This window comes from Heterodontus francisci, chromosome 31 (assembly GCF_036365525.1).
Source record: "Heterodontus francisci isolate sHetFra1 chromosome 31, sHetFra1.hap1, whole genome shotgun sequence".
Lineage (NCBI taxonomy): Eukaryota > Metazoa > Chordata > Chondrichthyes > Heterodontiformes > Heterodontidae > Heterodontus > Heterodontus francisci.
This window is the reverse complement of record NC_090401.1, coordinates 19,393,247-19,408,876: the sequence shown is the minus strand read 5'-3', so window position 1 is coordinate 19,408,876 and position 15,630 is coordinate 19,393,247. Positions and strand designations below refer to the sequence as shown.

Here is a 15,630-nt window from a genome sequence, read left to right as displayed (position 1 = left end):
CAAGGCCAGCATTTGTTACCCATCCCAAATTGCCCTGAAAAGGTGATGTTGAACTGCCTTCTTGACCACTGCAGTCCATGTGGTGTAGGTACATCCACAGTGCTGTTAGGGAGGGAGTTCCAGGATTTTGAACCGATGACAGTGAAGGAATGGTGTTATCGTTCCAAGTGAGGATGGTGTGTGGCTTGAAGAGGAACTTGCAGGTGGTGGTGTTCCCATGCATCTGCTGCCTTTGTCTGTCTAGGTAGAAGAGGTCGCAGGTTTGGAAGATGCTGTCGAAGGAACTTTGGTGAGTTGCTGCAGTGCACCTTATATATGGTACACACTGCTGCCTCTGTGCATTGATGGTGGAGGGAGTGAATGTTTAAGGTGGTGAATGGGGTGCTGATCAAGTGGGCTGTTTTATCCTGGATGGTGCTGAGCTTCCTGAGTGTTGTTAGAGTCGCACTCATCCAGGCAAGTGGAGAGTATTCCATCACACTAAAGGCCTGCTACCCGACGCGAACCCAACGGGACCCGACAATGTGTCGGGTTCGGGTCGGGTCAGGTCGCTCTTCCGGGTCTGGCTTTCGGGCTCGGGTCGGGTCAGGTCCTGGTTGGGCTGGGTCTGGGTCGGACACACACAGTACTACCTTTTGCTCTGCTGGGAGGAAAAGGGAAGCTGAGCAAGTAAGCGTCAAAATCTGAAAAGCCTACCTGAGCTGGCAGTCCGGGACGTCAAGGAGGGAAACGTGCATCCAGACTCCACAGACTGAGTCTGCGCAGTGAGCGAGTGAGTGTCTCTATGACTTCATCGTACTCATGCTGCAGCTTCCTTCCATTCCATCCATCCAAAAGTAGTAAGTACAGTGAGTGCACTATGGTCAGGTCGGGCTCGGGTTGGGTTGGGTCGGGTCGGGTCGGGGTCGGGGTCGGGTCGGGCACTGGTGGGGTCAGGCGCGGGAGAAAATGGAAGGACTTGGGCCGGGTCGGGCTCGGGTCTGATGTGGTTCTGTTGGGTTCGGGTCGGGGTTTTTTTCCAGACCGGAGCAGGCCTTTACATCACACTCCTGACTTGTGCCTTGTAGATGGTGAATAGGCTTTGAGAAATCAGCTACTCACCACAGAATTCCCAGTCTCTGACCTGCTCTTGTAGCCACGGTATTAATGTGGCTGGTCTTGTTCAATTTCTGGTAAATGGTTATCCCAGAATGTTGATAGTTGGGGATTCAGTGATGGTAATGCCGTTGAACGTCAAAGGGAGATGGTTAGACTCTCTCTTGTTGGAGATGGTCATTACCTGGCAATTGTGTGATGTGAATGTTGCTTGCCACTTATCAGCCCAAACCTGAATGTTGTCCAGGTCTTGCTGCATTTGGACACGGACTGCTTCAGTATCTGAGGAGTTACGAATCGTACTGGACATTGTATAAGCATCAGTGAGCATCCCCACCTCAGACATTATGTCGGACAGAAGGTCATTAATGAAGCAGCTGAAGATGGTTGTGCCTAGGACACTATTCTGAGGAACTCCTGCAGCAATGTCCTGTGGCTAAAATGATTGGCCTCCAACAACTACAACCATCTTCCATTATGCTAGCTATGACTCCAGTCAATGGAGACTTTTCCCCCTGACTCCCACTGACTTCAGTTTGGCTAGGGCTCCTTGATGTCAAATGTTGCTTTGATATCAAGGGCAATCACTCTCACCTCATCTCTTGAATTCAGCTCTTTTGGACCAGTGTTGTCATGAGGTCAGGAGCCGAGTGGCCCTGGCTGAACACTGAGCATCAGAGAGCAGGTTATTGCTGTGTAAGTGCCACTTGATAGCACTGTCGACAATACCTTCCATCACTTTGCTGATGATCAAGAGTAGACTGATAGGGTGGTAATTGGCAAGGTTGGATTTGTCCTGCTTTTTGTGCACAGGGCATACTTGGGCAATTTTCAACATAGTCGGGTGGATGCCAGTGTTGTAGCTGTATTGGAACAGCTTGGCTAGGGGTGCGGTAAGTCTTCAGCATAAGTCTTCAGTACTACAGCCAGGATGTTGTCAAGATCTATAACCTTTGCTGTATCCAGTGCCTTCAGCCATTTCTTGATATCATGTGGAGTGAATTGAATTATTTGAAGACTGGCATCTGTGATGCTGGAAACCTCAGGAGGAGGCCAAGATGGATCATCCACTCTGCACTTCTGGCTGAAAATTGTTATAAAAGCAACAGGGGAGATAGTAGTGTAGTGGTAATGTCACTAGACTAGTAATCCGGAGACCCAGATTAATACTCTGGGGCCATGGGTTCAAATCTGGAATTTAAAGTTCATCTCTGTAATAATGAAACTACCATTGATTGTTGTAAAAACCCATCTGGTTCACTAATGTCTTTTGGGGAAGGAAATCTGCTGTCGTTACTTGGTCTGGCCTACATGTGACTTCAGATCCACAGCTATGCGGTTGACTCTTAACTGCCCTCTGAAATGGCCTAGCAAGCCAGCCAGTTGTACAAAAGTTCAATTTTTATTTCCATTGAAATCAAGGGGCAGATAATACAATACCATGGAACCATTCACAGGGACACTTGGGAAATCTCCCAATTTCGTCTATGGCCAATCCACCCCCAACTCAACATTCAAAAGGAATCAATGACAACTTGCACTTATATAGTGCTTTAATGTACTATAATAGACCAAGGCACTTCAAAGGTGAACGCCACCCACCTGGAAGGTTACCTCGCCACAAACTATAACCTCCATGTATTTTACGATGGCTGGTATGGCATGTAACACCAAACAGGAGGTCATTAGGACAAGGCTTGATCAAAGAGATAGGTTATAAGGAGCATCTCAAAGGAGGAGAGAGCCTGGTGGAGAGGCGCAGAGCTTGAGGGAGGGAATTGCAGAGTTTAGGGCCGAGGTGAGCCCCAGTGCTGGGACAAAGGATATGGGAGCGTGAAGTGGGAATAATCAGACTGTCAGCAGTCTCTCTGACACTGTCATTTTAAGATTACAGAGCTGTTTATTATTCTGCCATTAACACTCTCTCTCTGGACTAATACTTTGTCTTTTAATATAACTATTAGCACTCCCTTTGCCTTTGTTCCGTGACATCTTTGTCATTTAATCTTTCCTGCCCTCTGCCCTATCACACACCTTCCCTTTTGTTCTTATTCCCCCTCCCCCTTTTCACTTGCTCAAAGCCTATTACATTTCTAACATTTGCCAGTTCTGATGAAGAGTCACTGACCTGAAACGTTAACTCTGCTTCTCTCTCCACAAATGCTGCCAGACCTGCTGAGTATTTCCAGCATTTATTTATTCCAGATTTCCAGCATCTGCAGTATTTTGCTTTCAATTTTAAGATTCTGTATGGGAAAGCACTACCTTTCACGCTTTAAAGAACTCAAATAGTTTTAATTTTTAAATCATCTATTAAATATTTACCCATCCTGGCTTTAAAAATTAAGAAAAGGTATTATACTTATTTGATTGCCCGCGATAAAAAAACAAGTATTTTTTTTTTATTTTCCTTTCAGGCTGGCGACAACGATTGATGTCAATTTGATTTGAGAGAGGGATGCAATCCACTCCCCACGAAACCTCTCCCCAGTCCCAGGAGCTGTTTGATTTTATTTAGAAGGAGGGAGACTCGTCCATGCAGAGGCTCCTCCCAGTGAAACTGACAAGAGGCAATCAATTTCTGCCACAGTTTAAAAAAAAAGGCTGCATTCACTTCACAGGGCAGTACCCCCTATCAAACTCTGCCATGAGATGGGGGTTGGGGGTGTCTCCAAATGGAAGCAAAGTCAAGGACTGGGCTGGACAGCCTCTCTGATGAGTTGGGAAGATGCTTTTCGTGTGATTGACGGTCCCTTATTTGCAGATTGCATCTGATCGGCGGCGTCCCTGGGAAGGTAGAGTCTGCATTCAGGCAATCCTTTATAATAATAGTTCCATCCACATATTGAATAAAGGGGAGGGGAAAAGAGAACAGGAGAGGGGAAAGAAAGGACGTTGAGCGAGTGTCACTGACCCAAGGATACTGACCTGGATTACTGTGGGTTTGTTTGAAAGCTATTTGACTAAATATTTATCGCCAAAACGATGAGACTGCATTTGGAGCGCCGCTTTGTGAAATTAAACCGGGGCTTGTTTCCATTTTTGTTCTAAATATATTTCTAAAAAGATAAATAATAGGACAACAAAAGAGGACTTGAGAAATCATGGCCAGGTTCCGCAGGAAAACCTGCATCGCCTTATCGCTCTTCACACTGTTCATTTTCGGCACTCTGATGGGGTTGAAGACACTGAAACCGACCGATGGATTCGGAGACCTTGGCCCCGGGCTTCATTTGATGCCCTTTGCGGAGCGAGTGGACACCCGGCGGCCCATCTCGGTCAAAGCCATCTTGATGCTGCCCCCCACCGTAACCAGAGCGAACGCCGCCCACCTGGATGGTTACCCCGCCACCAACTATGACCTCCACATATTTTACTACGGCTGGTATGGCAATCCCCGCTTCGACGGGAGATTCGTGCACTGGGACCATCTGCTGGTGCCTCACTGGGACCCGAAAGTGGCCGCGAGTTACCCTAAAGGCAGGCACAACCCTCCTGAGGACATCGGCTCCAGCTTCTACCCTGAACTGGGGCCGTACAGCTCTCGGGATCCCCATGTCATCGAGGAACATATGAGGCAACTTCGCTCTGCAGCCGTAGGTAAGGAATCGAAAAGCTTTAAAGGGCGCATTTATTAAATCATAATCAATATTTTAACAATGCCATTGTACACTGGAGTGAAACCAAACCCGAATTCTTAAAGAAAAATGTTCCAAGATATCCGTGTAATTTTAAAGATGTATAATTATATAAATTTCTGGTGTTTAGTATGTATAATATCAATAGATAACATGTGGGTTATCTATACGGAGTGGTCATGGCAACAGATAAAGATCACTCAGGTTTAACCCACTGTCACCATATTTTGCACAGGTTTATTCCATGTTGTACCTTGAAGAAGCTTTTGTTGCAGTTTGTTCAACAATGCTATTATGGAGATTAAGCTTTCTCTCTCTCTCAACAATGAGATCAGCATTGCTACTTCTGAGGAAGGGTAGAAGTCCAACCACATGATTTTCAATAGTGCAAGCAGTGAAAAATTTAAACAATCCAATATTCATTTTGGAAATATGATATTTTGGTTTGAATGAGAATTTCTAGATGTTAACTCAATAACAGTAAATGTGGCATCGAGATTGTAATTCTGCAAATGGTTGTAGCCAGACTAGAGAAGCTGTGCCATTGAATGTGAAATTGCTTAAAACCTATAAGGTCCAAATCTCCCTTTATCATTCAGTGCTGGTTTCCTGAGAACCATAAAACCATACGAGAGTAACAGGGCATCAGAATGAAAGAGAAAGTTGAGTGAAGAACTATAGTAAGTAACTGGAATAAGGGAGCCTGGTGCAGTAACAGACAAGAGATGTTAAAATGGAAAGCATGCAACCTCCATCAAGTGACTGTAAATCTTGCAGAACCTTGATCAAACAGCAGTTGGATATGGAAATCACAACCAACAAAGGGAATGATAAAAGTAAGATGAAAGCATCCATTTCCCTACACATTACAGAACCAGTAAATATTTATAATAGTTGCAACTTGGAGGAGAGGGAATCTGGTACTGGATGTAACAATGAATTGCTACAATCATAAACAAAACGTGACATAGAAAGAAATGCTAATTTTTGATGTGTGTAGAAAATAGGACAATTCCTTATTCAGTATGTGCCTGAATGACAGGCTTACTGTCAAACCCATGAACTGACAGAATCACAATTTGTGGAGTTCCAGATAATTGTCTGAGAGAAAAGCTGCCAATGAAACAAGATTTTAGCTAGCAGGATGTGTGAACTAAGAAAAAAAAACTTTTTGGACTATATGTTGGAAAATGATCAATAAGCAGTAAAATGAAGAATCATAAATGTGAGAATGAGATAAGAGAAGATTGTGTGGATGGTATAGAATGCAATATACATCTAAAGGTTGCAACAAGTGGCAAACTACTAAAGCATCATTTTCTTTTGCAAAACAACAACTGTAGTTAACAATCGACTGGGTAGACTTGACTGATAAGCTAGCATTAATAAGGCAAGAAAGGACGAGTGGCTGGGTGGGGTTTTTCATTGGTTGGCTGTCTTGGAAGTGGTACCTGGGTTTGGTAGTGTGACTGTGCTGAACATTTTTAAGAAGATTGATTCATAGAATCATACACCGCAGAAGGAGGCCATTTGGCCCATCATGCCTGTACCAGCTCTTGAAAGAGCTATCCATAGTCCCACTGTCCTGCCCTTTCCCCACAGCCCTGCATTTTTTTTTCCTTTTCAAGCATATTCTCAATTCATTTTTGAAAGTTCAGTTGAAGTATATTGCACAAGGAAGAGGTGATCATGTTCCAGAATATAAAGGCAACCAAGTAAGTATTAGGCCTGCTGTGAAACTAGAACCATAGAACTATAGTAAGATTACAGCACAGAAGGAGGCCATTCAGCCTGTGCTGTCTGTGCAGGCTGAATAAACTAGCCGCCCAATCTAATCCCACCTTCCTGCACCTGGTCCATAGCCTTGCCGGTTACAGCACTTCAGATGTATGTCCAGGTACCTGGCAGTGAATTCCAGACACCCACCACCCTCTGGGTGAAAAAGTTTTTCTTCATGTCCCCTCTAAGCCTTCTACCAATCACCTTAAATCTGTGCCCCCTGGTAATTGACTTCTCTGCTAGGGAAACTGGTCCTTCCTGTCTACTCTATCTAGGCCCCACAATTAAGTCACCCCTCAGCCTCCTCTGTTCTAAGGAAAACAACCCTAGCCTATCCAATCTTTCCTCATAACTGCAACTTTCGAGCCCTGGCAACATTCTTGTAAATCTCCTCTGTACTCTCTCCAGACCAATTATGCCCTTTCTGTAATGTGGTGACCAGAACTGTACGCAATACTTCAGCTGTGGCCTAACCAGCATTTTATACAGTTCCAGCATTACATCCCTGCTTTTGAATTCTATACCTCGGCCAATAAAGGAAAGCATTCCATATGCCTTCTTGACCACTCGACCTGTCCCTGCCTCCTTCAGGGACCTGTGGACATACACTCTGTGGTCTCTCACTTCTTCTACTCCTCTCAATATCCTCCCATTTATTGTGTTTTCCCTTGCTTTATTTGCCCTCCCCAAATGCATTACCTCACACTTATCTGGATTGAATTCCATTTGCCACTTTTCTGCCCACTCAACCAAACGATTAATATGTTTCTGGAGTCTACAGCTACCCTCTTCACTCTCAACTACATGGCCAATTTTTATGTCATCAGCAAATTTCCCAGTCATGCCACCCACATTAAAGTCCAAATCATTATTATGTACCACAAACAGCAAGGGAGCCAACACTGAGCCCTGTGGACCATCACTGGAAACTGCTTTCCATTCGCAAAAACATCCATCGACTACTACCCTTTGTTTCCTGTCCCTGAGCCAATTTTGGATCCAACTTGCCGCATTCCCCTGTATCCCATGGGCTTTCATTTTACTGACCAGTCTGCCATGTGGGACCTTGTCAAATGCCTTATTAAAATCCATGTAGATCACATCCAAAGCACTACCCGAATCAATCCTCCTTGTTACTTCCTCAAAAAACTCAATTAAGTTGGTAAGACATGACCTTCCCTTAACAAATCCACGCTGACTATCCCTGATTAATCCACGCCTTTCTAAGTGACAGCTTATCGTGCCCCTCAGAATAGAATCTAACAATTTACCCACCACCAAGGTCAGACTGACCAGCCTATAATTATTTGGCCTATCCCTCGCACCCTTTTTAAACAATGGTACAACATTTGCAGACCTCCAATCGTCTGGTACATCTCCTGTATCTAGTGAGATTTGACGATGATCCTCAGCACATGCGTTATTTCCTCCCTGGCTTCCTTTAACAACCAGGGCTCTGCTGATTTATCCACTTTCAAGGATGTCAGACCCTGTAGTATGTTCTCTCTCATTATGCTTATTGTATCCAATATTTTACACTCCTCTTTAACTACAATGTCTATATCAACCCTCTCCTTTGTGAAGACAGACAAAAAACCCATTAAGAATCCTGCCCACATCTTCTGCATCGACACATAAGATCCCCTGTACATCTCTGATAGGCCCTACCCTTTTCTTAGTTATCCTCTTGCTCTTAATGTACTGATAAAACATCTTGATTTTACCTGCCAATAATTTTTCATGTCCTCTCTTTGCTTTTCTAATTTCCTTTTTTACTTCACCCCTGCACTTTCTATACTCCTCTAAGCTTTCTAAAGTATTAAGATTTTTGTGATCGTCATAAGCTTTCGTTTTCTGCTTTAACTTACCCTGTATGCTTCTAGATAACCAGGGGGATGTAGATTTTGAAGTACCACCCTTTGTCTTACTGGGGACATGCCTACACTGTGCCTGTAGTAGCTCACTTTTGAATGCCTCCCACTGGTTTGCAACCCATTTTCCTTCAAGTAGCTGTATCCAGTCCACTTTCGCCAGGTCGCCTCTCAGTTTCTTAAACTACTTTGGGTCCATTTATTCCAGCAGGATAGTGGAGCCCAATAGTATATGGAGCTTTCATGATATGGGAATTTCGAGAGACTTTGAGGGTCCAGGCCATTCACAGATGTAAGATGTGTCTCCAGGTGGACTCACTCAAGCTCAAATTTACTGAGCTCAACAAACAATTGGAGCCATTTTGGACTAGATTATAAGAGAATGGGTTCCTACAGCAAACATTACAAGAGGTGATCACCCTACACAGAAACAAAGTGGGTGATCATCTGCCAGGGAAGCAGGAGGGTTCAGGTGCAGGCAGTTCTGGAAATCCCAAGGCCAGAATTTAATGTGGCAACAGATACCTCGCCACCGGCTTAAAAGCCGGGGGCGAGCCTGCCTCAACCAGGCCTGGAAGCCAGACTGTAATTTTACATGGTCCAGGACCTTAATTGGCTTCGGGCAGAACTTCTGCCCTTCTGAGGCAGGAAGTCCCGCCTCCAAGTGCTGCTGGCCAATCAGCAGGCCGGCTGCTCTTCAGTCCCAGCAGTGCCACTGGGAGCGGTGGCCACTCCTGGGACTGCAGCCAGCTTGAGGAGCAAGAGGGGCACCAGACTAGATAACGGTAAGTGGGATTTCAGGCCTCACCAGGAACAATCGGCTGGCCCTGGCGAGGGTGCTGGGGGTCAATCAGGAAGGCGGAGGGAGGTGCTCCAGAGGAGAAGCTTGTGCTGCTAGGGTGGGCCCCCTGTGGGGCACAGGGTGCCCGATCAGGAGGATCCCCCACCCCAACCCGCAAGGAGGCCAGCAGGTAATACTGGGCAGTTTCCTCCACTGACAAAATGCCTGGCAGTGGAGGGAGGAAGTCCTTAAGTGGCAATTAATTGTCCACTTAAGAGCCTCAATTGGCCTGGGGTAGGCAGGCCATTTGCCACCTCACCCGCTACAGGTAAAATGGCAGCGGGGGCATGTAGGCGACGGGAACAGTGCCCCAGCCTCCCACTCGATTTTACACCTGCCTTTACACAGAGCGTGGTTAGATTTTGAAGTTCTCTGCTGCAAATCATTGTTGGAGCAAGAACTGCAACACAAATTCTGTTAAAAGACAATTAGAGAGTCAGTAGAGAAAGAGTGATATAAAAAGGAATGGGAAGTGAGCAGGAGAATGGGATTGGACTACGTGACTCATGGAGAAAAATACTTGATGGGGTACGTTGTTTCTGTGCTGTAACAGTTTATGATTCCCTGTTGCAAAACCAAGAGCAAGAAAAATCAAGTACAATCTGTGGGGAATATGATCATACGAATTAGGAGCTGGAGTAGGCCACTGGGCCCCTCGAGCCTGCTCTGCCGTTCAACAAGATCATGGCTGATCTGATTGTAACCTCAACTCCTCATTCCCACCTACCCCCAATAACCTTTCACCCTCTTGCTTATCAAGAATCTGTCTACCTTAAAAATATTCAAAGACTCTGCTTCCACCGCCTTTTGAGGAAGAGAGTTCCAAGGACTCACGACCCTCTGAGAGAAAGAATTTCTCCCCTGTCTTAAATGGGTGACCCCTTATTTTTGAACAGTGACCCCTAGTTCTAGATCCTCCCACATGGGGAAACATCCTTTCCACATCCACTCTGTCAAGACCCCTCAGGATCTTATATGTTTCAATCAAGTCACCTCTTACTCTTCTAAACTCCAGTGGTTACAAGAGTAGCCTGTCCAATCTTTCCTCATTAGACAACCCACCCATTCCAGGTATTAGTCTGGTAAACCTTCAAGGTCATTGGAGAAATTTTACTTGAATGTAGCAGTTGTGAGGCAAGCAAGCAAGAGATTGGATGCTGTCATCTGCAGTAACTGAAAGCATTATGTTCTTTAATTTAAATATTGGAACATAGGTGAAAACATTGCCTGAGTAGGATTACAACAGATTACAGAGTAGGCTAACAATAGATTGGGGGTACAGTGTTTATGTTACTGGACTAGTAATCCAGAGGCCTGGACTAATGATCCAGAGATATGAATTCAAATTCCACTCTAATAGCTGGGGGAATTTAAATTCATTTAATTAAATAAATCTGGAATAAAAAGGTACCATCAGTAATGGTGAACATGAAACTACCGGATCGTTGTTAAAACACATCTGGTTCACTCATGTCCTTTAGGGAAGGAAATCTGCCATCCTTTACCCAGTCCGGCCTGTATGTAACTCCACAGCAATGTTGTTGACTCTTAACTGTTCCCTGAAATGGCCCTGAATTCAAGAAGGGAGTTCACCACCATCTTAAGGGCAATTAGGGATGGACAACAAATGCTGGCCTTACCAGTGAGGCACATATTCTGTGAATGAATTAAAAAAAACTTTGAGATCAGACATACTCGTGAAAGGCAGGAGAGTGGCCTGCATTACATACAAATGAAAGACTTGAATTTATATAGTGCTTTTCATGGACTCAGGACACTGCCAAAGCACTTTTTGAGAGGTTGTCACTTTTGCAGGAAATATGACAGCCAATTTGCACACAGAAAGGTCCCACAAATAGCCATGTGACAATGATCAGATAATCTGTTTTACTGATGTCGGTTTGCGGTATTAATGTTGGCCAAGATATCAGGAAAACTTCCCTGCTGTGGGATCTTTTACATCCACCTGAGAGGGGAGATGGGGCCTTGGTTTAGAATCTCATGAAAGACAGCATCTGCATAAGAGTGTACTGCACTGCACTGGAGTGTCATGCTGGATTGGGCTCAAGTCTCTAGAGTAGGACTTAAACCCACAACCTTCTGACACAGAGCTGAGAGTGCTACCTACTTAGTTACAGCTGTGCAGAACTCAGGAACAGATGTACTAGTGAAAGGAATGCTAGTATTGCATATAGTGACACTACGTGCAATTGGACTTTGGAATTGGTGTCAATTTTAGGTCTGAGTGCTTGTGAAATCTTCTTCTCGTAGACTGATCACAATAAAGGCTCATTGTGGCATGCAATACTGAACACTTGTACAAGAATACTAGGATTAGTTTCCAGGTCAGGGGGATTATCATAGGAGCACTGAATGTGTGCACATAAACAAATTACCCATGTGGAGAGCAACATTTGCACTATAGGGGGAAGGAACTAAAAGTGGACCTTGACAGAATAAAGAATGTGGATGTCATAAATGAAATAGATGAGCCAATAGAATGTTTGAGTTAATTGTTGGTTGTTGACAAAAGAATTAGGACATTTTGAATTTGGTTCAACTTCACAGACGTAAATAGAGTTAATAAGAGGCGAAATTGCAAGCTTCCAATTTGAGATGAAATTGTAGCGCAGTTTGCTATTGCAAAATATTCAGTTGCATTCTCAAATTCCTAGCAACTGAAAGTGAATGAAGCAATTTTCATGTTTAGGCACTTACAATACTTCTTATGAGAGGTACAAATTCTTATCACTTCCCTTTGACATTGCCTCTGCTCTGAAAGTTTGTAACTAAAACCACTCTAATATGTACAAGCAGATTAATGATATCTAAACATTGATGGATGGCAAAATGCTGCAGTGCTCATCCAAAGAGGAACATTAAGTTCAGAAGGTACTTAAAGTTATTAGAAAAGTCAACCTAAAACTAAGTAGAGATAAATGTCAATTTGGAATCCCTGAGTTGAAATTGTTGGTGACATTGTAGCTGGTGAAGGCGTTAAAACTGACAACATGAAAGTCTCATAATTGACCACGTGCTAACCACATCTACAGCAAGGTGTGAGGAAGCTTCTAGGTATTGTCAATTACCTGGGTAAATTAAGGCCAAATCTTTGAGGGAGAAAAAAGTATCAGGACTTACAAAACTGCCAAAAATACGACCTGTCTCCCTCCCTTTTTAAATAAAGGAGTTACATTCGCTATTTTCCAATCTAACGGAACCTTCCCCGAATCTAGGGAACTTTGGAAAATTAAAACTAATGTATCATCTATCTCACTAGCCACTTCTTTTAAGACCCTAGGATGAAGTCCATCAGGACCCGGGCCATGTCAGCCCGCAGCTCCAACAATTTGCTCAGTACCATTTCCCTGGCGATTGTAATTGTCTTGAGTTCCTCCCTCCCTTCCATTTCCTGATTTACAGCTAATTCTGGGATGTTACTTGAATCCTCTATAGTGAAGACTGATGCAAAATACCTGCTCAATTCATCTGCCATCTCCTTATTATCCATTACTAATTCCCCAGACTCACTTTCTATAGGACCAACATTCATTTTGTTAACTCTACTTTTTAAAATATCTATAGAAACTCTTACTATCTGTCTTTATATTTCTAGCTAGCTTTCTCTCGTACTCTAATTTTACCTTCCTTATCAATCTTTTATTCAGTCTTTGCTGTTTTTTATATTCTGACCAATTTTCTGACCTGCTACCTATTTTTGTGCAATAATATGCTTTTATCTTTAAGTTTCATGCTATCTTTAACTGTTTTAGTTAACCACGGATGGCCGGTCCCCCCACCTTGGAATTTTTCTTTCTCGTTGGAAGATATCTATTCTGTGTATTCTGAAATATCCCCTTAAATGTCTGCCACTGCATCTGTATCGACCTATCCCTTAACCTAATCTGCCAGTTTACTTTAGCTAGCTCTGCTTTCATGCCCTCATAATTGCCCTTATTTAAGCATAAAATACTGGTCTTGGACCTACTCCTCTCAAACTGAATGCAAAATTCAATCATATTATGATCACTGCTACCTAGGGGTGCCTTAACTATGAGGGCATTAATTAATCCTATCTCGTTGCACAATACCAAGTCCAGTATAGCCTGCTGTCTGGTTGGCTCCAGAATGTACTGTTCCAAGAAATTATCCCGAAAACATTCTATGTACTCCTCATCTAGGCTACCTCTGCCCATCTGTATTTTCCAGTCTATATGTAGGTTAAAACCCCCCATGATTATTACCATACCTTTCTGATAAGCTGCTATTATTTCTTCCTTCATACTCTGTCCTACAGTGTGGTTAACGTTAGGTGGCCTGTACACCACTCCCACAAGTGACTTCTTGCCTTTATGATTTTTCATCTCTACCCAAACTGCTTCTACATCCTGGTTTCCTGAACTTAGGTCATCCCTCTCTATTGTGCTAATATCATCATTAATTAACAGAGCCACCCCTCCACCTTTTCCTAGCTTCCTGTCCTTCCTAAATGTCATGTAGCCTTCAATATTCAGGTCCCAATCTATGTCATCCTGCAGCCATGTCTCTGTAATGGCTATCAGATTGTACTTATTTATTTCTATTTGCGCTCTCAGTTCATTTGCTTTGTTTCGAATGCTACGTGCATTCAGATACAGAGTCTTTAGTTTTGTCCTTTTATTATTTTTGTAACCTCTAGCCTTATCTGTTGATATACTCTTAGATTTGTATGCTCTATCCCTTCCTGTCACAGTCTGTTTATCATTTCCCATATTAATACCTCCCTCTCTTGCCTTGTCTCTACTCTTTGATTTACCATATCTTCCCAAATTTGATCCCTTGCCCCCACTATTCAGTTTAAAACCCTCTCTACTTCCCGAGTTATGTGGCTCGCTAGAATACCAGCCCCAGCATGGTTCAGGTGTAGACCGTCCCAAAAGTACAGCCACCACTTTCCTCAGTTCTGGTGCCGGTGCCCCACGAACCGGAACCCCTTCTACCACACCAGTCTTTGAGCCACGCATTAATCTCTCTAATCTTATTTGCCCTATGCCAATTTGCACATGGCTCAGGTAATAATCCAGAGATTATTACCTTTGAGGTTCTGCTTCTTAATTTCGTGCCTAATTCCTCATACTGATTATGCAGAACCGATAGGGTGGGGCGAGACCATGGAGGGATTTGAGCACAAGGATGAGAATTTTAAAAATGGGGACAGGGGGCCAATGTAGGTCAATGAGTACTGGGCTGATGGATGAATGGGTTAGGAAGTGGGAAGAAGTGTTTGGGATGAGAGGTAAGAAATATGGAAAGTGATAAAAGGTCTGCTCAGGCAAGAGCTGATTCCAGAATTCTTTGATATTGATTGAAACATACAAGATCCTGAGGAGTCTTGGCAGGGTGGATGTGGAAAGGATGTTTCCTCTTGTGGGAGAATCTAGAACCAGGGGTCACAGTTTAAAAATAAGGGGTCGCCCATTTAAGACAGAGATAAGGAGAATTTTTTTCTCTCAGAGGGTCGTGAGTCTTTGGAACTCTCTTCCTCAAAAGGAGATGAAAGCAGAGTCTTTGAATATTTGTAAAGCAGAGGTAGAAACATTCTTGATAAGTAAGGGGGTGAAAGGATATCAGGGGTAGGTGGGAATGTGGAGTTGAGGTTACAATCAGATCAGCCATGATCTTATTGAATGGCGGAGCAAGCTCGAGGGGCCAAGTGGCCTACTCCTGCTCCTAATTTGTACGTTCATATATTGAAATGCCAATAACAGTCCAATTGATGCATCGCCAATGGAATAAATGTCTGCAAAATTGTGATATGATACTCATTCACCGATACAAATTTAAGATATCCAGAGATCGAGATGTTAAGCTTTACATCGTCATGTGAAAGTTCATTCAACCTGTGATGGCTCCACTAGTAGTCTTGAAGACCTTGCAATGATTATTAGACAGCAAAAGTATACCCTGAAGGTATCATTTACACCCGACAAATTTTGAGCACAGGACTGATCCAGCACCAAGAGCAGTAGACCAGAATGCAAATGATAAAACAGACTCGGGTATTCATGCTTACTTTGACATGGCTATTGCAGATCAGGAACGTTGGTCATTGTGTTTAAAATGTAGATTAAATCATTGACGTTCACATCAACCTTAGAAGAGTGTCAGTTTTGTTTTGTTCACTTGGCAGGGGAAAGACTGCTCGCTTGTGACTAATTACTATTCCATTTACCCAGAGGTGAGCAAACCGCACAACGCCACTTGCAAAATGGTGATAAATTGCATGAAACCAATTTTCTCCAGACATGAAATACCTAATGGGCTACAGTTTGTAAAAGATTACTTCAGGCAGCATGCCAAAGAATGGGATTTCATTTCACACATCTTCAAGTCTAAATTTTACACAGTCAAATGGACTCCTGGAGAA

General features: G+C 43.5%; 1 protein-coding gene across 1 annotated transcript in view; it reads left to right on the top strand.

Moving 5' to 3' along the window:
• Positions 1–4,199: 4,199 nt before the first annotated feature.
• The window catches only part of LOC137346940 (glycoprotein endo-alpha-1,2-mannosidase-like protein), a 97,759-nt gene continuing 86,328 nt past the window's right edge, over positions 4,200–15,630 (top strand). Inside the window, exon 1 of the mRNA XM_068010898.1 lies at positions 4,200–4,695. Coding sequence (XP_067866999.1) covers positions 4,200–4,695 — 496 coding nt within the window. The remainder of the gene's footprint in view (positions 4,696–15,630) is intronic.